Consider the following 22727-nt stretch of genomic DNA (forward strand, 5'->3'; position numbering starts at 1 on the left):
TAAGCAGAGACTCAGACTCGAGTTCTCGAGTAGGTCAAGGGACTTCTGACAATATTGCGACTCGGGGAGCATGTTCTGTTCCGCTCTACTGAAGAATCCAGATCGAGTCATTACACAGATCCTTTTGAATCTGGGGTCAGGTCGACCAGTAATCGGGTTGACCAGTAATCGTCCTGCAAACAGCTTTCCAATCTCATTCATACCCAGATCGCAGTTTGGATTGAGTATCCGAACCGACTCTCCACATCCGCTCTTTCCTGTATGTAGATCCCAGACAGGACAGTCGTTCAATCAGTCGCAGTCTCCTTCTGCTGGATCTCAGGTGGCAGATTTATAGAGCCTCCATGGTGATCTCACCCGAACTATCTTGAGATAATCTTTTGTCTGCATGTCTGCTTTCTCCAGTGTCTGATGACCCGAAAGTCCATACGACGGATCAAACGGCGTACTGGATGGCTTGTGGCTGATCCCAGCTTCCATTGCATCATCAATCTCTTTTGCATCTTTTGTCATGTTTGGCCATCCCCACTACGCCCATTGATATACAAGGCAGTAGAGTATAGTCTCTGGATTCTTACTAGTGATATAGAGAAACTCACCTGGAGTACTTTATTCGAATTTGTCTATTTGATTTGCTAAATCTCGTCAATTCTATCACTCTCTCCGTGTTCATCAACTTTATTTCTGTAGTTATAATTTACAGATTGACTTGTGTTTTTGATTTGATGCTCAAACAAGGCTCTCTAGATTTGAACCCCCGCTACCTCAATATGGAGCCTTTTCGAAGGATCACGCATGTTTTTGTTTGATACAAGACACTTTTAGAGTGTGATGTCTACGACTCCTCAGATTATGTAAAAAAGAAACCTGTGTTTCTACCTTTCTATTCTCTCGGCGTCTGAATGATCGAAGATTGCCAAGTCTCGCGCAATGACTGGCCATAGTAATGCAGTTCCGGATCTCATTATGGCGTCATATCTCATCGGAATTGCAATAGAAGGTGCGAGTTGAAAGGATTCTTCCATAGCCATAGACAAGATTCAAGCGGATCCATGCTCAAGTTTAATTTTAGTTTGGCAGCTGCAGGAAGGAGTCAGGATCCCGGATTGGATCACAGTACGAGAATTTTAACTCGATCAATATTGTGCCATATCGATAGAAAATGAGAACAATTCATAACGGTGCATGGAAACCTGAGGGGTAGACTCGATCAAATAAATGACGGCCGGACGTCATTTTCCTCGTTCAATCTTTCCAAAGATTCCCAGATTTAGTTCCATTTACTCTCATCGCAACAACCCTTCCAAAGAGAAACTCAGCAACCATGGCCCATCTAGAATCACGGAAGCATATATCGGCAGACTCTGGAACTCCGATCACTCTCCACCCCCATTTCAATCCGAAAATAGTATCTCATGTGCCTCCCGAGCCGGTCCGCCAGGAGATCATTCCCCCAAGAGACCGAGCTTTCTTTGCAGATCCCGAGAAAAAGAATTTATTTGCAGTGGCTAGAAGGATTGATCTAACTGAATCAATTGGCACGCTGCTCGAGAACGTGCAGCTGTCCCGGTTAACTGAGACGCAGCTTGACGAGCTAGCTCTGCTTGTCAATGAACGAGGAGTTGTTTTCTTCCGGGATCAAGATCTCACGACTGATCAGCAAGTTCAATTGTTCGAACATTTTGGTACGTCCATAGAGAGAGCACCATCACTAGCACTCACTAAGCCGAGAGTAGGGATATTGGATCGGCATCCAGCTCAAAAGGTTAGTTCATCGTCGCATTTACGTTGTCGAGTCCATTTGCTGATGATATGCAGGATCAAAAGGCAGGCAATAGATTTACACGATTGGTTTTACGTAATTTCTAACATGAAAGATCATCATCTAGTTTGTGAACATACATGGCAGTCGTGAGGATCACCGTGAAATTCTCAAATATACGCCCTGGGTAAGTTGGGTTATTATGGGTCGCTTTATCGTACGCTGCAACTTACTATGACCCAAGCCAAGTGGAGATTTTCATGCAGACACATCTTTTGAACTCAACCGTAAGCTTCAGGCTGCAAGCAACGTGTTCTTTTCTTAGACTCATCGTTTTTAGCACCCTCTTATTCCTTACTAAGAATGGAAGAGCACCCCGATGTTGGAGGTGACACAGCTTGGGTATGAATCCTTTATTTTTTTAAAAAGAAAAAAGAAAAGAAAAACATAAAAAAAGAAAAACATAAAAATGTTAGCAAAAGAGCAATGAACCTAATTCTTTTCTAGGTCTCTCAGTACGGCCTTTATGATGCTCTGAGCGGAGCTTACCAGAAATTTCTTGATGGCCTGCACGCGGTCCATACTTCCAGATTACAATGTTTCTATGAGTTACCAGTCCACTCGTTGACCATTCTCTGATTTACATGGCTAGATGACACTATTTTGGACCTCTGGGGGTTGGACCAAACCGTCCGCCGATCGATACTCACCACCCAGCTGTCAGAACACATCCCGTTACGAACCTGAAAGCGTTGAATGTGAATCCAGGGTTTGTTACTGGGTTTGCAGAGCTTAAAAAGCTCGAGTCTGGTTTGTTTCTCAAAACTAACCACCTGATGAATTGCCTCCAGTGACAACGTATCCATTAGACAAAATACTTGACTTCTTGGCATATCACATTCATTCCGCGGATGATCACTACGTTCGTTGGAAATGGAGTGTAGGAAGTGTGGCTATGTGGGACAACCGGTACGTTCCAGCCTAAGTTATTCAATTTTGAAGCATTTGCTCACAGTGAAGGGTCATAGTTGTACTCTTCATCGAGTGATTCCTGGAACATATCAAGGTGAAAGACGAGGAATTAGAACAACGGTCTTCGGCGAAAAACGTAGGCTATCATTTTGCAATCCTTTTATTTTCTGCTGGGTTTTTATTTTTAATCAAATTTCTCAACGCCAACTAGCTTATTTTGATCTCACAAGCGAGAGTCGAGAACAGCGAAACAAAAGAGAAATCGATGAGAAAAAGCATCGTTCAGACGGAGGGGATTCATATCTGCCAACTAATAGCCTCTAATTCGATTATCTGATGGAAGAACTTTCGGTGAGTATGAGGTCCTGTTCTTTTATTCGTTCAGTATCTCTGGTACTGCCGAGTGGGGGCTCTGTCTAGGTACAATATACCCATCCCAACCGGCGAAGACACAGCTCACAGTGTTTGCAGGCCTTTCTCACCAATGTTATTGAGCAACTGTTGGAATTCTCCATTTTGCTATCCTGCCTGTTAATTTACAGTTTAGTGCCTTACACCGCCCCGCAACCCTTCCGGGTTGTGGGTGCGCCACATCAGACTGCCAAACCACATCAGACTGCTATTTTCTCCTGTATACCCTATTTATCAACGTATCCTAGTAGTATCTATAAAGAGGATATCGCCTTCCTAGTGTGCTTCTTTCGCTCTTTCTAGTGCTATATCTTGATTCTATGTAGGATCTAGTGGTGGTGATATTTTAGACGCCTTCTTCCACTGCTTCCTTATATTAGGGTGCTACCCGGGGTAGCGGCCTGTTGGTCAGGTAAGGAAAATAAATACAATGTTGGATCGTTATAGAATTGAGGAAGAATAGTCAAGGTGTATTATTCCAATAAATGAATCATGAAGAGATTCAGTTCAAAAGAAAGGGGATTCTCCTATAACCTTAGTATCGTCATTCCGCTGTTTGCCGAAGGTATGACGATAAAGGAGTCCAAATCCAACCCATTGATCCCTGTGAACATACGTATATCATCATGCATACAATTCGTATCCGAAATCGGCCGGAATAACATCGAGTATTATACATCTGATTGTTCTATAACATCTATCTACTACCTATCAGTAGCGATATACTCAATAGGCGTAATATTTTCGCCTTAGTCTAGCTAAGGAAGATCTACTATCTTCTTATTAGAAGAATATATAACGTTTCTAGATCTTCCTTCGCCTGGTTTAAAGGCAATATTTATCAAAGTTATAGACCAGACGGAGTAGTGTAGTCTTCTTCATAGTTTAAGCTAGTAGATTATACTAGTATATTAAACCTAGTAGGCCCTAATGGAAGATATATAGAAAGCCGTTTTATGAAGCGATACGCCTATATCTTACTAATAGGCTATTTCCTAACGCGTTAGTATACACGATTTACCTATGCTTCTAGTATCCTAGGAGTGATAGGTATATAGTAATCGCTTATATATTAAACCCAGCGAATCAAGGCTTCTTCTTGATAGGCTTCGAGAGCGTTCCTGATACTCTGTTTAGCAGCATAGGCATTGTTCTCTTTTTCAACACGATCGTATAATGTACCCCTAGGAACACCAAATTCACGTGCTAAACGTGCTATATTCGGATTCTCTTCTCGTGATACTGCTAGGCAGGCCTCTGCCATACGGACTTCATCAAAATTTCGCATATCTTGATGGTGGTGTTGGGTAGGGAAGCAAAAAATAGGATGGTAGAAAAAGATAGCAGCCTGATGTGGTTTGGCAGTCTGACGTGGCGCACCCACAACCCGGAAGGATTGGGGGCGGGGGCGAGGCACCAATAGCAAGTCGGGGCTTTCTAGATGCGATTTTATTTCCGATGTTGCGGTGGCCCTGTTGCTTAATTCCGTTTATCGCCGAGTGGCTATCTATTGAAATTAGACCGGCAATTCTCTTCAGTAAATATAAAGCCAGAAACCACAGACATTCATCACGTGTTCATCCTCTCTACGCTACACAATCACAAAGTCATGTCTTATCCTCAGACCCTCGAGAATCTCACCGCGCGAGAAGCAATTTCGGATGCCATGTATCGAGCCCTCCTCGGCTTCGACTACAATGACGTTGCCATTTTCAACTCTGCATTTGCAGGGGAAGATGTTGTCCTTGAGATAAATTCCGGCCCTGGAGAGGATGTATCAGTCCAAGGCCTCTCATCTATCCGAACACAATTTCTTGCCCATGTTGGGCCCATGGACACTACACACATGACAAGCAACGTTCGTGTGAGCTTTAAGGAGGGAGAAAGTACTGCATCTCTCACGGCCAACTTCCTTGCACAGCATTGTCCACCTGGTCGAGGCAAAGAACTCGACGGACCAAAATTTATGGCTTCGGGGCAGTATTCGATTGATCTTGTGCATGATAATGCGGATGGAATGTGGAAAATCAAGAAATGGGTATTGAATATTATTTGGAGACAAGGCGATATTTCTGTCATGCATAGGTCGGCCTAAGGCTATATTTCTCGATGAGGGAGGGGAGAAGGAGATTGGGGGGGGGGGTTGATATGCTTTCGCGCCAGAGATCTTTTTGAAATTTTACAACATTGATTGGCCACACATGATGAATTGGCGCCATCCATCTAGCATATTTCCAGTCCATAACGGGGGCGAAATGCGTTGTTGCACCTTGAAACACCTTAGATTTACTCTGAACTGCTGCTGGAAATATCACTATGAATTTTACTCTTTTGCTCCATCGCCCAGTTTTCTGATAAAAATCATACGGGGTCGCAGATTACAGTCTTCCTTTCTTTGAAACGAGCTGCCCATCCCTTCCTGCTGTGTTCCTGTCGAGACAATGGCCTATCAACCATGGATGAAAAAGGCACGAATCACAGAGAAAAATTGCACTGATTCGCGCATAGGATCTTCTCTTATTAAAAAGAGGGCACCGTTTGGGTAGTTCTCTGAAGGGTGGGGGAAATACTATGGCACACTTTTGGTTTCCATGTTCACCATCAGTCACTATCTTCCAGTATACTGGAAGAGAAAGGCTGTCGGCTGGAAGGAGCTAGAAGGTCGAATATTTCAGGGCTGGGAGGTTGATAGCGGGATCAAAGAACCAAAAGACACTCATGCATGAACCGGTCGCTGAGGCTCCATCTTTGAGATAAAGAAATTGAGTGGGAGATCTCGAGCGCACTGAGAATTTCTGTGAGTTTTCTTAAAGCCTTCTTCATTTATTAGATATTTGTGAGCTCGTCAGATTCTTGTGCTTGCATACTTTTTTTCTTTATGAACTTAAGTTGCTAGTTACGCCGCTATTCTTAAACGACTGGACGCGAAATCTATAAATGCGGTATAGGAATTTCCTGAAAAAGACGTCCTATCTCTCATATCTAGCTTTAGACCGATCCTTTTCTTATGCTAGACCATTGTATATCTACTATTGATAACTCTTAGCTGCAAATGCCGTTGAGAGGTCCAGCATCCAGCAGGCGAGCCGGCCTATTAATCTCGGCTATTCGCAAGGTTCAAGAAAAAGCCAAGTCTCTAGAGTCTATTGCTTCTGAGCTCTCCCTTAGTCTACTTAATTTAATAGAGATTTCGCCCGTAGAATTCTTGCCTCCTAGAAGTCACAGAAGTTACAGAAGTCCCTTAATTCGGGAAGTCCTGTTAAGACATCGGCTGAGCCTTAGAAGTTGAAGTCCTAGAGGCTAAACATATCCAAGAAATTGCCGTGCTTGGATGATTTGATGCATCTTTCGATGTCTCTGAAAATACTACATTCAGCAGAGCTTATCCGTGGCCGACCAGAGGAAACCGACAAGAAAAGGAAAAAGGACAATCTTCAGCCCTCCAAGCCAGAGGGTCCCATCACGGATCCAACGAATGGCACTCCCATGAGCTATAATAAGTTAGATATTGATCGATTATATAGTCATATTCGATATCAGTGTTAACCCTATACTCTTCCAACTTAATTTCCAACCCCTAACTCTAAACACACTAATTGAATTTGAGCTCTTCCCCTGTTATCCCTACTGGGCTGTATTGTATTCACTAGTAACTACAAATAAGTCACCATTATAGTAACGTAATTCCTCGTGGAAACCGATAAAATTCTTCGTGCAAATAGACTAAACAAAGGGAGAATTCCAACAAACTAGCTAATTTTTCCTTTATTTTCTCACGACTTGGTCTTCTTGTCACACGCTGCCTTTACCTGTACTCGTCTAACATCAGAGAGAAGGCGACATCAAGGCTATAGAGAAATAACCCTAATAGGCAACATGTTTCTTTGTACCTATGGCTTCGGTTATATACTGCGATTGTTTTTTTTTTCATTCCCCACATCCATAGAAATTTCGTACGCCTCGAAACCAACATAGACTGCCAAGATTGCTGTCGTATTGTAGAGATAACGCAGAGCCTGTTTAGAACTCCATATTCTAGCCCGAAAACCATGAACCTTAGGGGCACTCGCTATGCTCTAACCCCTGGTGACTATGCTAAGCTCTAGGCAACGCGATCCAACTTTAGTACCTACCCGGCTGATATACATAGAGATTGGTTATAGCAGGCTACTCTAGCTTAAAGTACGTCTCGAAAATAGTATCGCCACTGACACTCTTTGATTATTTAAGTAACCCTGACTTGCTAAGAGGAGCTAATCTATATTAGAAATCACTCCGAAATCTCCGTCACTGAATGTATAGGCCTCGTATTATCATAAACCCGACAAGACGGCTACTCTTCCTTAAACATTATCATTTTCTTTCGGTACAGCGGAAGACTATTATGAATCTATTACATATATGGCCAAATGGGAATAGCGCATAATCTAGCCCCTTGAAGCACGAGCTTATTTGTGATATAATCAGTAGCAGGGAATTATCTATATCACGGATGGCATAAGCTCCTAACTGCAGCAAGGGAACCATCTAATTGGGGTCAGTGGCCAATAAGCATTACGCTAATCATGTAAAAGGCTCTAAAATCATCTACTACAAAAGCCTCACTTTATCTCGACAAGATAGCGAAGCTTCTGTTAGAGGAGTTTAACGTGCAAGCAAACAATCTACCCCGCACTAAAGCACAGGTGCCCAACGCCAATCTTGCTTATCCTCATTTCTTTCCTTCGCAATCAGGCTGCCTTCAGGAAATATTCTCTTGCCTCCCAAAAACAGTTAGGCTATAACCTCTTCTTCTCCGTCAATGTCGAATCACCCGGAAATAGAAACCTCATTTAGCACCCGTCACGATGGCAGATCAACCCGTGGATAAATATGCACAAATTATCGTCGACGGTCAGCAGACTGTGACTTTAGCTTCAGCCGTCGTCGAGCTTGTTAGGCGCCCCATTTCGTCAATCTTAAGGAAACAGAGTACAGCGCAGGCATTAAAACAGAGGCTTGGGGAGTGGGCGGACGAGGCAATGGACGGGAAGGGCCGATGGCTGCAGCCTAATTCTCCGAAGTAGGGCTTTCGAAGATCACCTGGTGCGCGAGAATGGCTACTTTCAGCCTACTGGACGCTGCGAGTCATCATTAGCTTGGACGCAGTTACTCTTTACTCTAAACATCCGGCCGAAATGCGGTGTTATAGCCTGGAGGTTGCCGCCAAAGGACGTCGACCCGGTCGTGTCTAGCGATATCTCACTAGAGGTAGATGGCGACGTTATGTGCCACATCATCAACATCTACCGCCTATACGACGATCCCGCTCCACAGAACTTCTCACACCACATTCTGGGACCAAGGGATGGCCTTCATGACTGAGGGAATCAATGTCATTTCCCTTTTGGTCGCCTGTCGTTGGACCAGTTGGGTAATAAGTTTGTCGCTACATTTGAGCCTGGAACAAATTACGATCTCTCATCACAGCGAGTGCCATTCTCTTATCAAGTGTGGTTCATCCAAGGAACATGCCTGCGCTTTGAGAGAGAGGTCTTAGTTGCAAAGTACTTAAATGCGATACATCACCAGATTTCGGATACCGCGGAGATAGGAGACTTACCCGATCCCGAAGATTCGATGAAGAAGAGAGCCAAATATTTCATACGGAGCATAAAGAAAATACAGTCAAAACATGTGTGCGTTGATTCTTGTGAAGAGCAATGCAAACAACAATGGATGACCGACTGGAGCTGACCGACGCTTGTCACCCGGACATGGGTGGAAGAGACCAGCCGGATTAAACGTCGTGTCACAGCCAACGCGGGGGGAGATATGGCTCTAGTCGACTATATTATTGCTTCGCTCCATAGCCGACCAAAATTTGCCTCCAAAGCCAAAGACTTCAGCAGAGCACTTCGCAATGTTACCTGGGAGGTAGCAGTGAAGCGCTGGTTGAAAGGAAGATGCATGTTTTCGGGCGAATAAGTCAAAATTCTTTGGAACGGGCGTCGCGAATCATCTGACCCTATGGCATACTTTTTTAAACTTGTTAAGGAGGAGCTGCCGTCTATCTTAGAAGGTTTGACCGACAAGGCAGAAGGGTCCTGGCTCCATGAGCTGTCTGGTATGAGCTCGGAGGTTCTGGATCTGCTTGGGACCAGCGGTAGGTTAACAAACGTACCGGTAATAGTACTTGAGCTAGGCCCAGATCATGATCTTTGGAGTGGCACCTGTGAAGTCAAAGGTCAATGATCCTATTTGTATGGAATTATCTGTATTGTCAATACAGTATCCAGTCTGTGAAATTGAGTATCGACGGCTATACTCAAATGCAGGTCGTGTCCCCAGTCGTCGTATCCGGCGAGGTCTATAAAACCCTTACTCACGGACATGCAATTTTAAATTCCCCTGCCATCTTTGGGCCCCATCACCCACCGGGGTCACGAAATCGTTTGATTTCTACATGAATGTTTGCTAGACGAAGTTGAAAAACCTGCATACATGGGGGCCTCATACTGGTTTAGCATCCCTAATTAGTCCTAAGTCGTTAGTTGTTGGCTTTGTGTCCCTTTGGTTTGATCTTCTCGATTAGAACGTCTCGTAACTGCCAAATTAATGAAATCATCTCTACCTATTCAATCCCTTCTACTATGATTTTGGTATCTCGTAATGAGTCAATGTGCCGTCTTCGTATCTCTCTTTCGTTCCTACACCAGAGGTTTCAGCCTGAGTGATTGAATGAGAAACCAAACCTGATATCCATGTCCTCTCAATTAGTTTCGCATTATTGCAGAAGACTGATTAACTTCAGTTTTGCTCAATGCATTTGTATGGGATTCTATAAGAAAGTCGTGGAGTCTCCCTGCGTATAATCATGACGAGTCTCGAGTGGGATATTCCACCCCACACAAGCTTTTGCGGAGCTTGTGAAGATCAAAAAAAAATGTCTAATATTCCATTTCATTCTATTTCTTCTCCAAATTCGAATCAGTTCACATTTTGGAAAGAATGGAAAAGAAAAAGAAAAAAAAGCTCTTCAGGTCAAAAAAGGGTATAGTTCGAATCCCCACAAACGGAGCAGGCGGTGAAAAACATTCCTGCCTTAGGCGTGTCGCGCATCAACTTGAAGCGGCTTGGAAACCAAAGCATCGCCGAGTGTTTTTTTGACGCCTCAACCTCCTCCTTCATTCTCTCTCCCCCTTCCCCTGCTCACTCACCTTTGCTGCATGAGTGACTCCCTCTGATCAGCTAGTAGCTTCCGCTGTGGTCTTGCCTGATCTTTTCCCTTCCTCTCTTGCTGCTATCGAGCCCGGATTTCTCGCGCGCCCTTTCAGATGTCCCTCTTCGGCAGCGTTAGCACGGCCACCACCTCGGCGAGCCAAACAAACACCACAGGCGACATCTCCAAGGATGTCGCGCTCAATCAACCTCCGGAGGATAGCATCTCGGATCTGCGATTCTCCCCCGCCAGCGACCATCTCGCCGTCGCTTCCTGGGACAAGAAGGTCCGCATCTACGAGATCAACGACCAAGGCCAGAGTGAAGGAAAGGCGCTTTTTGAACATGAGGCTCCCGCCTTGAGCTGTTGCTGGTCTCCGGTAAGCTTCCCGCCATGCTGAGACTTTTCATTGGAGCTGTTGGGACCAATGCTAATCTAAGAACCTCATTTTTTTTCCTCTCTAGGATGGATCCAAAGTAATTGGCGCGGGTGCCGACAAAGCTGCGCGACTGCTAGACCTTGGGTCGAATTCGACCGCTGCCGTGCAAGTGGCTGCCCACAGTGCCCCCATTCGAAGCTGCCACATGATCCCTCACCCCGTTGGCGGCTCTCCGCTGCTCATTACCGGCTCTTGGGATAAGACCGTCAAATACTGGGATCTACGACAACAGACCCCCATCGCTTCATTGGACGTCCAGGACCGCGTGTATACGATGGACGTCAAGAACAAGCTGCTGGTCGTTGGCACTGCAGACCGCTACATCGACATCATCAACCTTCAGAACCCCGATAAATTCTACAAGACCATGCAATCCCCTCTCAAGTGGCAGACGCGGGTAGTCAGCTGCTTCACTGATGCTTCGGGCTTTGCCGTCGGCAGCATCGAGGGCCGCTGCGCCATCCAATACGTTGAGGACAAGGACTCCGCCTCTAATTTCTCCTTCAAGTGTCATCGTGAGAATCCTCCAGCCAACCGAGACATTTGCAACATCTACTCTGTGAACTCCATCTGCTTCCACCCCGTCCACGGAACCTTCAGCACAGCCGGTAGTGACGGCACGTTTCACTTCTGGGACAAGGACGCCAAGCACCGCCTCAAGGGTTATCCAGCCGTCGGCGGGCCTATCTCCAGCACTGCCTTCAATCGCACTGGTACCATCTTCGCCTACGCTGTCAGCTACGACTGGAGCAAGGGCTACTCGGCCAACACCCAGCAGTCCACCAGCAAGGTCATGCTACACCCCGTTGCGCCCGACGAGTGCAAGCCTCGGCCTGGTACTCGCAAGCGGTGATCGTGGTAACCCCAAAAGAACAGAGAGGCGGATGGCGCTTGGACTCGCTTCCCTGGGCGCCGTGGGGCGATTGGCGCAACGAGCATGTAATGAAACTTCTTTGTCATACTGGCGTGTTTTTTTTGTTTCTTGTTTGTTCTAAAAGATATTAGCAAAGGGATCATTTGAACCTACTGTCTCCGTTCATGCGTATCTTTCTGCTCTTCCCAGTCATACTCTACTCATCCAGCTCTCCTATCCGAATAAGCTGTGCGCAAGGGCCTTTCAAAACCTTTTAGACATTAAATAGGATGCAGCTACATCTTCTATGCTTTGATTGTCATCTGTGGCGCAACAAATCATTTGGAATGTCTACCAAATTGGAAACAGAACAGAAGCTCGTCCTTAGGAAATCTAGATCGAGCTATCAACACGGAATATCAAATGCATGACAATGCAGCTCCCATTCTTTCCAGAACACCCAAGTCTCATAGATTCATGTGTATGATTAAACAAAAATGCAAAGTCCAACATAAAGTAAAGCTACCCGAAAACCTGCGTCATTCATTCACTCCGTTTCGAATAGCTCACGACCGCGATTCCTACTTATCCATGTTCGCACTCGATACCCTACGCCGTCCAATAAAGCTCACTCATATTCGGGTCGCTGTCTCATCTCGTTACAGCCTAGTCTTCCGTAGGGCCGTTCTAGGAGGTGGGGAAAGTAACCTGCGCGACACCATCGGCCACTTTGGCCACGGCCTCGTCGTTCAGCCCGTCTGTGACCACACTGGGACTTTCGGCGCCGCCCTTGGCCGAAGCCTCAACACCCGCACGGGTCTTCTCCTTCTTCTCCTTCTTCTTGGCCTTGGCAGCAGCCTTCTTGGCAGCGAGCTTAGCGGCCTCCTCGGCCTTCTTCTGTCGGTCAGCCTGGGAACCGCCGAAGAGCTCACGCCATTCGTCTGCCTTCTTAGGATCAATCCGAGAGAACAGGTACTGCGCCTTGCCGATCTGGTGGCCACCCTTGAGAGAATTGGGCTTCCAGCCTGCCTTGGCCTGCTCCAGCGATGGAAGCAGGAGGAATGACGCATTCAGCTGCTCCAGGATCGACTTTGAGGTCGCGGGCATGTACGGCGCGAACACACTGGACAACAGGTGGATCAGATTGAGAACGGTACCCACGACGGCGGCAGCGAGCTCGGGCTCGTTAGCAATGAGGGCATTGTCCAGACGGTTGGCTTGGATCAGGCCATTACCAGCCTCTGCAATACGCATGGCAGTCGAAACACCGGCGCGAAGATGCACACTCTCCATCTCTTCGATGTACTGCGTGAGAAGACCGCTGACCTCCTCAAGGAACGGGTTGAAGCTCTCGGGAACAGTGAACTCTGGAATGACGCCGCCGTAGGAGGCTGTGACGAGCTTGACGACACGGTTCACAAGGTTGCCTAGCTTAGCGAGCAGCTCGCTGTTGTTCGCATCAACGAATGGACGCCACTCGAACTGGGTATCACCGGTCTCGGGCCGGTTCTTCAGCAAGTAGTAACGCCAGACATCCGGGGGCACTCCAGTCTCCTTGGCGTTGGTTCCAAAGACACCGATTCCACGAGATTTGCTGAATTTCCCGCTCTCGTAATTCAAATATTCAGTAGCGCTGAGATGGTGGTTCATAGTCCACTTGTCACGGGTACCGATCTGGGTCGCCGGGAAGATGACGCTGTGGAACGGAACATTATCCTTGCCTAGGAACTGATACAGCTGCACGTCCTCCGGGTTGCGCCACCAGAGCTCCCAGTCCTTGGTATAGTTGGCGGTGATCGACGGATAGCCGATACAGGCCTCGAACCACACGTAAAGCACCTTGTTGTCATAGCCCTCCAGCGGGACAGGGACACCCCATTTCAGATCACGGGTAATGCCACGGTCCTTCAGGCCCTCCTTCAACCAAGATTCCGTGATCACACGAGAGTTCTTAGGCCAGTCACCCTTCTCGATGGCGTTGGCTGCCCACTTCTCCACCTCCGGCTGCAGCTTATCCAGCAGTAGATGGATGTGTTTCGTTTCCTTGCGTACAGGTGTGGCACCGTCAAGCTTGCAGCGCGGCTTTATCAGGTCGAAGGGGTCGAGGAGGTGGCCACATTTGTCACATTGGTCACCCCGCGCATCGTCGTAGTGACACCGGGGGCATTCACCCTCCACATAGCGGTCTGCGAGGAAGGAACCGTGCTGCTCGCAGAACGGCTGCTCGGCCGTGCGCTCACCGAGGAATCCGTTCTCCTGCAGACGCGTGAAGATCGCCTGGGAAATCTCGGTGTGCTTAGCAGTGGGAGTTCGGCCGAAGTGGTCAAATCCGATGTTGAACCATTTGTACACTTCCTGGTGGATCTTGTTATACTTGGCGCAAAGCTCTTCCGGTGTCACCTTCTCCTCCAATGCCTTGGTCTCGGTTGCTGTTCCATACTCGTCCGTTCCACAAATATATAGCGTCTGTCGGCCACAGGCTTTGTGGTATCTATTGTTCGCATGTCAGTTTGGGCCTTGGGGATTTGCCATGGTGGGGGTGTGGGTTGAGTCATACCTCGAGAATACATCGGCGCTCAGCACTGAACCGACAACATTGCCCAGATGGGGGACATTGTTGACGTAAGGAAGTGCGCTTGTAATAAGAATATTGCGCTCGCCCTTCTTGGGCAGAATTGGGTCTGAAGCCATCGTGGTTTGAGGAGGTTCAAGAGCGTGGATGGAGGGGTGCGGCGGGAAAATCGAAAAGTGGGCTATCACTATCTCGTGACATTTGCGCCCCGCGTATCAAAAATCGGTTGGGCTCTTTGTCCTCCACGTCTTGAGTCACAGCGCACCTTACTCTTCCCTTGAAAAGTGTCTTTTCTTGTCACAATGGATTCCAATTTGCTGGATAGTCTTCTCGATCTGGAGGAGCAATTCTACCAAGAAGGCTATAGCCTGGGTGCCGCCGATGGCGCTCAGTCGGGTTATACCGAGGGCAGCGTCTTTGCGGTCGAAAAAGGCTTCGAGAAATTTGTGGAGATGGGTCGTTTGTACGGCAAGGCGCTCGTGTGGGCTCAGAGACTTTCTGATACGATTCCATCAGAGGACGCATCGCCACAGCCTTTGACCCAGTCGCCAACTAGTGCGGATGTGATCCCGGTCGATCCCTCGATTTGCAGAGAAATGCTCAGCCTTCCAGCGCACAGTACTAGACTCACCAGAAACCTCTCTACCCTCCTGGAGCTGGTCGACCCTGCTTCGTTGGATATGTCCAACACCGAAGAGGCCGTGAACGATGTCGACGAGCGCTTGAAAGGCGCCGCTGTCAAAGCCAAGCTCATCCAACGAGCGATGGGGGAGAGCGAAGAGGCATTGGGTGCTCGGTCAAGTACCAAAGAAAACCAAAAGCCTGGCGATGGCACTGGTAGCATTGAGGATATCAGTTCTCTAAGTATTCGCCACTGAGGTTGTCATCCGGACGGTTTTCCACCGACACGCCATCGATGGTTCAATCTACTTCCTCGCCATGTCGGTCTATTTGTGCCATTATCCTGCCTCTGGACTTCATGGATACACAACAATCCCCATCTCGAGCTTCAAATACTCTATGTATGGCTTAAAAGCATGCAAGAAGCAGCCCACCCATCTTCGTCTCGAGCAGGCAACTGGAGCAGGGCACCCCAAAAGATGATATCTACAGGCCTGGACTTCGAGGCTTCAATTCTCTTTGACAATGCCCCGGGCTATTTTGAGCTTCGAACTTGGGCAAAACGCCTCTTCAAAACAATTGGGCAGGAAATGGATGGCTTTCTCCTATTTGCCCTATTGCCGTCTTGGCCTCTCAAAAGTCTTTGCAGGCTCGACCCTCCTACTATCGGGTTTCAAGGCTAGCTCACATATTACATTTTATTAAATAGAGTTTCCTCTGCCACCAGGAGCACGACCTAAAATATATGCAAGAAGGCGCAACCCATATGCCAACTTTTAAAGTGCGAACATCATATAAAGCAAATCATACGTGGACAGCGGCTCCGCATTGTCTTCGAGATCAAAGGGATTATCATTTCGTATCGTCATATGTAAACTCTTTTCCGACCCAAAATAGACGATCAGATACAACTTTTTATTCTTTTCTTGCATCTTTGCACCATTTCGCCTATGATTTATTGTTCAAGGCTGCGAATAGCCATAGCCATTGCGCCTTCCTTGGTCTTGTGGCCACCAATGAAGCCGCTCGCGTGCACAAAGACCGCACCCTCGGGGAGTTTCGCCTGTCCATTCTTCTCCGCCTCCGAGGCCATCAAGCCATCCAGATCCTGGTCCCGGACTCCGCGCCACGCCTCCGGCAACGGCTTGCGGGACTCAAAACTGCCTTCGGACACAGAGACGCACTGCACACGCCACTTGGCGTCCTCGGCCTCGCTCTCGGGGTACAGGACGTAGTACACCTGGGCTTCCGGGCTGATGTCTTTGCTGCCTGAGGCATCACGTTCGAAGTTGTACAGGTGCTCCTTCCACGGCACACCGCCCTGCGGCAGCACAAGGATGCGTCCGGACGAGTGGACTTCGGTGCGGGAGGCGTATGCGGACCCAACGGTGGTACGGGCCGGCAGCCATGAGTTGCTAGCGTGGTGCAGCTTGCGGACGAAGACGTTACCGATCAGCGTGCTAGCCCGGCCGAACAGGCTATCCTCGTCCTGGGACACGCCCGCGGGGCTGGTGGGGTCGGGGTTGTTCATGTCGTTGACGATGGAGGCGAGAGTAACACCCCCGTCCTTGAAGCGCTTCTCCAGGTTGGCGGCAGCCACGGCAGCTGGATCATAGGCGGAGATGCCGTTGTCGTTTGCGTCAATGGCTTCGACGAAGTCGGTGTACAGCTTCTCGTACAGCAGGTTGACATCGACATGGTCCTCAGGCAGGGACATGTGCTGGGCGATGATCGCCCGGCCGAAGTGCATATAGACCAGACCGGCAGAGGACAGCTTGGTGTCGTGCTTTGGGAAGGTGGTATTGAACGTACGCTGGTGGTGATCATACCGGTTGGCAGTGGCGTCATACACGCCGCCCACGTCGACGACGGTGTGGCAGGTCTCCAGCTGGGCGGGATCTCGAGTCCGAACCAGGGGAGAGGCAGCGTAGGTAGGCAGGAGACGCAGCAGATAGACGGCCAATGCCTCGTCGGCATGGAAATGACCGCTGGGAGATCGGGTTAGTGAAGAAATTTGGGGGTAGATGAAGAAGATATATCAGATATATTATATCGTATTATATATCATATATATGGGATTCATTGGGTCAACTCACTTGTGAGTGCCAATCAAGGGCGAGGTCTTGAGCTTCTTTGCAGCTGTTTCGGCCATTTTGAAGAAGTAACGACTCGATCGCAGCATTCACGAATCGACGAGGATGGTCGAGCTTCTACGATTAGGAACTGCTCGGCGCTGCTTGGCTCTGCTCTTATCGGCTCTCTGCAATCAGGCCATATCGGGCAGGTAGGGCTTTGATCAAGGGCCAGGAAAATCACATGCTCTTTCATTGATATCACGTGACCGAATGCTCGAGGCTCCTTGGAACCGTGTCAACTTCGCACTGGAAACATGCGCTGTTGGGTCGCTGTTGGTGATGGATTGATGACTTGGGAGATTGTTGGTCAGCAGTCGAGCGTCATATTTCATAGACATGTCAACTAACATCGGCTTCTTCTGCCCGTCTGGCGTTCTTGATTCGTTCCAACATTCCGTCATTATGGGACTGGTTGATGCTGTACTGCGGTTGATCCTCATCACATCGGCCCATCACATCATCCTCACAAATTGAATAAGAAATAGGGCCCAATCAGATAAAGTATAGCATCTTGTGATTATCCCAAGCTCCACAAGGGCTTCAAGTGTAGTGAGACATCCGGGATTCATCATGATCATATACAAAGAGACCGCAGCGATGGATGTCGTGCGGAAGACAATAGGCGAAATCAAGACCGTAGTCAATCATAGATTTCCGCTTGGGATTAAGGCAGACTATGTGTGATTCGAGTTGAAGGGCGAAGTGCATAAGCAAGTTGAAGTGGGATTCATGCTCTTCTAGACGAGTTATGGCACAAAAGTACATGGGGCTGGAGTGTCTCCTCATCAGTTCATCGCTTCTGCTGCAAAGGCATATTTGCACCATTCAAGACATGGGAATAGACACAAGCAATTCCCGGTAAATAGGAGAGGAGCCATGGGTGGCTTCAATAAAGTTAAACTTAACGCCCGTGACCAGATTCTGTTAACTTAACCAAGACATTGTATGTCTTTGCGCGACTGTGTAAAGAAGATCCCGAGTGACTCGACAGTACTATTCTACCCTAGTACACAAGGACAATAGGTCGAGTAACCTCGAGAGTTTTGAGGCCCCGATCAGAATTTGCTGGGGCTCAGTCTCTTGAATGTCGTGGGCAATGGCCATAGCTGAAACGGTTGGTCTCGCATTGTATTCTTTAAGACGATATAAAGTATTGATTAAGCACTCATTGGGTGAACGTGCTCAAGTAGTCTCTTTGCCTCGTGGTCACATTCCCTTTGCAGTCAGCAATTACCTGAATCGGTTGCCAGATTCTAAATCCCTTGTGGTAGCCCCAGCGAAGCAGCAGTCGAGAATAGCAAGCACATCGAGGCGACTCTAAGGAGTGTATGGCTGCAAAAATTGAGCTTTGAGGTAATCCCATAGCGCAAAGTTGTTATGATCATTACTCCAAAGAGCTTTCCATCAATTAAGGTTGACCCATGACCGACATAGAATAGATTCAAAGGCTGTATGATGGTCCACCGAAGTCCGTTACCTTGTCATGAATAAAGCCTGGACATCCTAGATTGATTAAGGCCACTTCATCACTAAGTCATACCCGGTGAAACCAAAGAGTCTCTGTATGGTGTCCTTCATTGACTAAATGTACCGGTCGGCTCCTATATTATCGTGATCCCAAAGAAGTAAGATTCTACTACGGGAGTGTATGAGACGCCTCGTTCCCTAGCAGTCCTCTGTCATTTTTCCCCCTGAAAATCATTAGAAATCATTAATGATCAGATCATTTTGGGACTCGGCTCCGTACGCGCTGCCTCTGGGCCCTTCAGATCGGAAATTTTCACGCGCTCTGACCGCTAGTCCGAGCCCGTGGGAGAAATAGGACAGGGAAGCGAGGGTCGTAGAGCTTATTTAGTCACAAGTGAATTGGATCCGTTTCTTCTAGTAACCTACTAAAGAAAAAAAAATTTGTTGGGCGTGGTCCATTACTCTCAGGATCGAGGAGGGGCCGAGTTGGATGTGAAGACTGTGTACACTTGACCAGGGCTCCGCGCTCTTTAGACTGTCGACCTGAGTAGCATTTGGACTTCGACCCCGTACTCCCGCTTCTTCTTTCCTCCTCCATCTCACCCAGTTCTTCCCAAAACCCTTCATTCTGTTTCCTTCCTTTTCCATGTTTCACCAAGACTTTCCCGGTCTCTGAGATTTTGAAAAGCCGCCGATCATACAAGGCCTGGTCCCGCGCTGACCGGCAAGTCTGCGAGGTGCCCGTTCCCTCTTAGCGGGCCCACGTGAAAAAGGGCGATAAGCTCCCCCAAACGAGCAAAACCTCCCCCTCCCCCAAAATTAATAGTCGTGTGCCTCTTCCACCTCTCTTTCCCTCCCTTTCTTCCAGCTCAAACGGACCTCGGTCGGGCTACGCGTCCTCCCTCGCTGCTGGAACAGCCACCTTGCGAGTCCCGTCGTTGCTGCTTCCTGTTGCGCGCTGCCCCTGCGCGTCTCGCTTCACCCCCCGATGTGGCTCCTCCGGGTCTTCTCGTCGGCCGTCTTCCTAGCCGCCACGGTCTCCTCTATCCCGCTCGCTTTTGATGTAGGCGGCAAGACGTGCGGCTTGGCTTTCTCGCTTTCTCTGGCCAGCTTCTACTTTCTTGTCTCCTTGTTGAGGCTCTCCACCCCCGACCGCTCCTGGTTTCGCTCATCCCTCGTCGCCCTCATCCGCTCCACCCAATGGATTCTGGTCCCAATCCTCTTGATCTGGTCCCTTAATCGCTTCTCGGTCGACACAGAAGGCAGCGGGGGGTGGGTGGAGCGCACATTCAACGGCAAGAGGGCCGCGGACAGCTCCCTGCAGGAATGGCTCTTCGGTCGTGATGGGCTGGTGGAAATCGTGACGCTGGGCAACTGGGATCGCCTGCTGCGCTGGTCGACCCCAGTATTCCAGCTTGCTGAAGGCTTTTGCAGTCTCCTGGTCATCCAGGCGGCTGGACAAATCACCCGCTGGCTTGTCAATAGGGGTGGACGCAGTGACAGCTGGATGGTATGTTTCTCTCAATTTTGGTTCCTCAAAGGCCTTAGCTCTCGCAACGTAAAACTAACATGGCCACAGATTGGTCTCCTGGTCCTCTCCGCAACCGTTATTTCCAGCTCTGTCTACTTCCTCTGGCGTGTTCTTCAGTTCCCCGAGATCTCAAATGTCGATGCGGCCTTGATCGGCGTGTCCGTTACCTGCGCCGTCATTCTCTGCGCTTGGGGGATTGGTAGTGGGCGGGGAAATCCGGTCGAGAGCTCCCTGCTGTTCGCCTACATCGTCCTCTGCATTTACCAGATCTTTACGGACTACCAGCCATCCTACCCCGTGGAGCAAATTCCCTCGCCCTCGCAAGCAGCCGACTTTCCTCCGCTCCCGCCAATTATCATGGCCTCTTACACCACCCTCATGCATGCGCTATCCTTACTGCCATCGATCATCCATGCAGCATTCAATGTGATTACCGCAGTCTTCAGCGCGGTCACCCCCTCTGTTCTCATCTCGCTTGCCTACCGATTACTCGTGTTGTACGCCTCAACTCGGATTATTCCTGCGGTCCGCGAGGCTGGGGCTCGCGCTCTGTCTCAGGAGGCCTCCCTTGACGATTCCGATGCTGCTGGTCAACTGCTGGGTTTCCTCAGCTACTTCTCCCCGTCAATCTTGATCGCTGTCTATACCAGCCTCTTGATGCAACATTTTGCATCTGCATCCCAGGCAATGGGCGGCAACGGGGAGTGGTGGAGCAGCCAAGGCGGCGGCGGAGGTAACCTCTGGAGATGGATCAACCTCGCTTGCACGATGGCACTTTACGCTGTTGAACTCTGGCTTGGCGAGCACGATGATCTGGACCATGGTCTGGCTGGCCATTGGAAAACCGACTGAGCTCACAGTTTCCCAGAAAGCGATCCATGATCCAGGTTTTCTCTCCCCAGAATGTGATCTACCATAAGGAGAAACAACCTGCCTCTTGGTTCTCTTTCGAACCACCTCGAAAATTATATGAGCCCAGACCATCTTTCAGTTAAAACTAGGCATTTGGTGGCCAGCCATTACCGCCACAAAATGCTCCTCCACCAAATGCTCGTCCTGCCGTCATGGACTCCAGAGACCAGACTTGCCTATCTCTTCGCCTCTTCAGGCGTAAGGTAGTCAGTCAGCTCTGAACCTCTGGAATCCATCATCAAATGATCACCGAGGCTGAGGGCGTGTGCATTCAAACCCCGATTCAAACGGAGCCTCTTCCATTTACTCGTCCTTAACCGCATATTGAATGCAGGATGACCTCCCACGTGTCCGCCCCTCCCCCCCCCCCCCCCTTGTCCAACAGTATACACGGACCCCTTCCCCAAGATCCCTCCATTTTGCCTTTGAACAATCTTTTTGTTGATTGGTATGTGCATGTATACTTTCCCCTGCCCTGAGGGATGCAATCTGGCTTATGCCATGAACTGGCCTTTGACGTTCTCATTTTACCCCCCCCCCCCTCCCCTACTATTCCTCGGCCTTTTGCGCTGTTAACTACTGGCTCCACGGTTGACTTGTATCTCTTTCCTCGCCTTTTTTTTTCATGAACCCCCAAGATACCAAATGCAATTTCTTCGCTATCTTTTTTTTGTTGTCATGTCGTCCCATTATCTTTCCTCCTGATTTTGTGGTATCTGGCACGTTTATACCCTTCATCGTCCTCGACCTTGTCTCGCGTTCCCGCGATTATTTCATGTGCCTCTAATCCGATTGGGCTCCATGCCTCATCCCCGTAATGTGCCCAGCATTTAGCAACCCCACCCCCCAGACCTGTCCTCTTTGTACTTATTCTGATTGGGAGGGCACTTTTCGCTTTGTCTTGATTTTTTTTCCCTCTAACAAGCTACCTGAATATGTCTGATCAGTCTTAGAGATATTCCTTCCCCTCTATCTTCATCGCTTCCTACGCTCATCTGTTATCTATCGTGCAAGAAGCAAGACAGCTAATGCCTTGCCATGCGTCGGAGATCGTCACGTTCAAGAATTTATAGAAATCTGGGGGATCTTTGGAATAATATCAACAAATGAAATAGAAGCTTATTGTCATATCAGACCATGCTCGTCATACACAGAGAACAATAAAAGATGGAAAAAGATGCGAACAGGACGGGTAACAACAAAGAAGCCGCAGATAACATGGAAACAGCATATAATGCAAGACATGGAATTCCAAGGGTGCGCATGTAGATGGTTAATCGGTTAACAGGTAACACAGATGATGAAGATTTGAAGACCACAGAAACTAAAATATGAACAAGTGGAGAGATATAGGGATGGCATGAAGAATCTCAGGGTGTGCATATTTTGCGATGTTCCATCGGGAGTTCATGATCGCATCGATAGCCTCGACCGCATTCAAACATCTCCACTCAAGACAAATGCAGGTTGTGACCATAGGGTTTCGTCGTCGTCTAAGATTGGCACTTGGAAGCAATGAGCCTCGACACTCCAGCATTTCTCTTGTTCGTCAATCTGTCATGCTCTTGCTCCAAGACCAGCGTGTTTTTTTAACTTGTTGATTGCCATCTTCCGATCTCTTCGCCTATTCCCTGTGCTTCTTTGCGCTGTCCCGCAGTGCGCCTCTCATCCTCAGAGAAGAATCATTCATTCCCGTAGCGCCAGGCTTTTGAATCCCAAGTGTGAAGAAAAGAACCCGAAACGAAACATCAGAAAGAGCCCAACCCCATCGGAAACTGTGAAACAGAACCATGCAATGTGTTCCCCCGGCGGGTTTACCCTGGGGGAGAGAACCCTCAACGAGGTCCAAGG

At 48.5% G+C, this 22727-nt stretch overlaps 8 protein-coding genes across 8 annotated transcripts; 6 read left to right on the forward strand and 2 right to left on the reverse strand.

Annotated features, from left to right (window-relative positions):
• Nucleotides 1-1324: 1324 nt before the first annotated feature.
• On the forward strand, nt 1325-2170 carry N7462_004135 (sulfonate dioxygenase; the record flags this gene model as incomplete). The annotated part of the gene is made up of 2 exons (XM_057075861.1): nt 1325-1685; nt 2103-2170. 2 exons carry the CDS (start codon nt 1325-1327, stop codon nt 2168-2170), a joined length of 429 nt encoding a protein of 142 aa, XP_056935366.1.
• A 2584-nt stretch (nt 2171-4754) lies between these two features.
• On the forward strand, nt 4755-5240 carry N7462_004136 (nuclear transport factor 2 family protein; the record flags this gene model as incomplete). The annotated part of the gene is made up of 1 exon (XM_057075862.1): nt 4755-5240. One exon carries the CDS (start codon nt 4755-4757, stop codon nt 5238-5240), a length of 486 nt encoding a protein of 161 aa, XP_056935367.1.
• A 3914-nt stretch (nt 5241-9154) lies between these two features.
• On the forward strand, nt 9155-9500 carry N7462_004137 (uncharacterized protein; the record flags this gene model as incomplete). Its single annotated transcript, XM_057075863.1, has 2 exons — nt 9155-9290; nt 9424-9500. The coding sequence occupies 2 exons, from the start codon at nt 9155-9157 to the stop codon at nt 9498-9500; spliced, it is 213 nt and encodes a 70-aa protein (XP_056935368.1).
• Nucleotides 9501-10461: 961 nt separating this feature from the next.
• sonA (putative nuclear pore complex protein (SonA)) lies at nt 10462-11638 on the forward strand (the record flags this gene model as incomplete). Its single annotated transcript, XM_057075864.1, has 2 exons — nt 10462-10725; nt 10811-11638. 2 exons carry the CDS (start codon nt 10462-10464, stop codon nt 11636-11638), a joined length of 1092 nt encoding a protein of 363 aa, XP_056935369.1.
• Nucleotides 11639-12325: 687 nt separating this feature from the next.
• Nucleotides 12326-14329, reverse strand: N7462_004139 (methionine--tRNA ligase MES1; the record flags this gene model as incomplete). The annotated part of the gene is made up of 2 exons (XM_057075865.1): nt 12326-14129; nt 14196-14329. 2 exons carry the CDS (start codon nt 14327-14329, stop codon nt 12326-12328), a joined length of 1938 nt encoding a protein of 645 aa, XP_056935370.1.
• Nucleotides 14330-14512: 183 nt separating this feature from the next.
• Nucleotides 14513-15088, forward strand: N7462_004140 (Yae1 family protein; the record flags this gene model as incomplete). Its single annotated transcript, XM_057075866.1, has 1 exon — nt 14513-15088. The coding sequence occupies one exon, from the start codon at nt 14513-14515 to the stop codon at nt 15086-15088; it is 576 nt and encodes a 191-aa protein (XP_056935371.1).
• A 698-nt stretch (nt 15089-15786) lies between these two features.
• Nucleotides 15787-16983, reverse strand: N7462_004141 (MYG1 family protein; the record flags this gene model as incomplete). The annotated part of the gene is made up of 2 exons (XM_057075867.1): nt 15787-16819; nt 16928-16983. 2 exons carry the CDS (start codon nt 16981-16983, stop codon nt 15787-15789), a joined length of 1089 nt encoding a protein of 362 aa, XP_056935372.1.
• A 2438-nt stretch (nt 16984-19421) lies between these two features.
• N7462_004142 (ICE2 family protein) lies at nt 19422-20816 on the forward strand (the record flags this gene model as incomplete). Its single annotated transcript, XM_057075868.1, has 2 exons — nt 19422-19943; nt 20013-20816. The coding sequence occupies 2 exons, from the start codon at nt 19422-19424 to the stop codon at nt 20814-20816; spliced, it is 1326 nt and encodes a 441-aa protein (XP_056935373.1).
• Nucleotides 20817-22727: the final 1911 nt, after the last annotated feature.

Source organism: Penicillium macrosclerotiorum (genome assembly GCF_028827735.1).
Source record: "Penicillium macrosclerotiorum strain IBT 26536 chromosome Unknown utg000003l_segment0_segment0, whole genome shotgun sequence".
Classification (NCBI taxonomy): domain Eukaryota; kingdom Fungi; phylum Ascomycota; class Eurotiomycetes; order Eurotiales; family Aspergillaceae; genus Penicillium; species Penicillium macrosclerotiorum.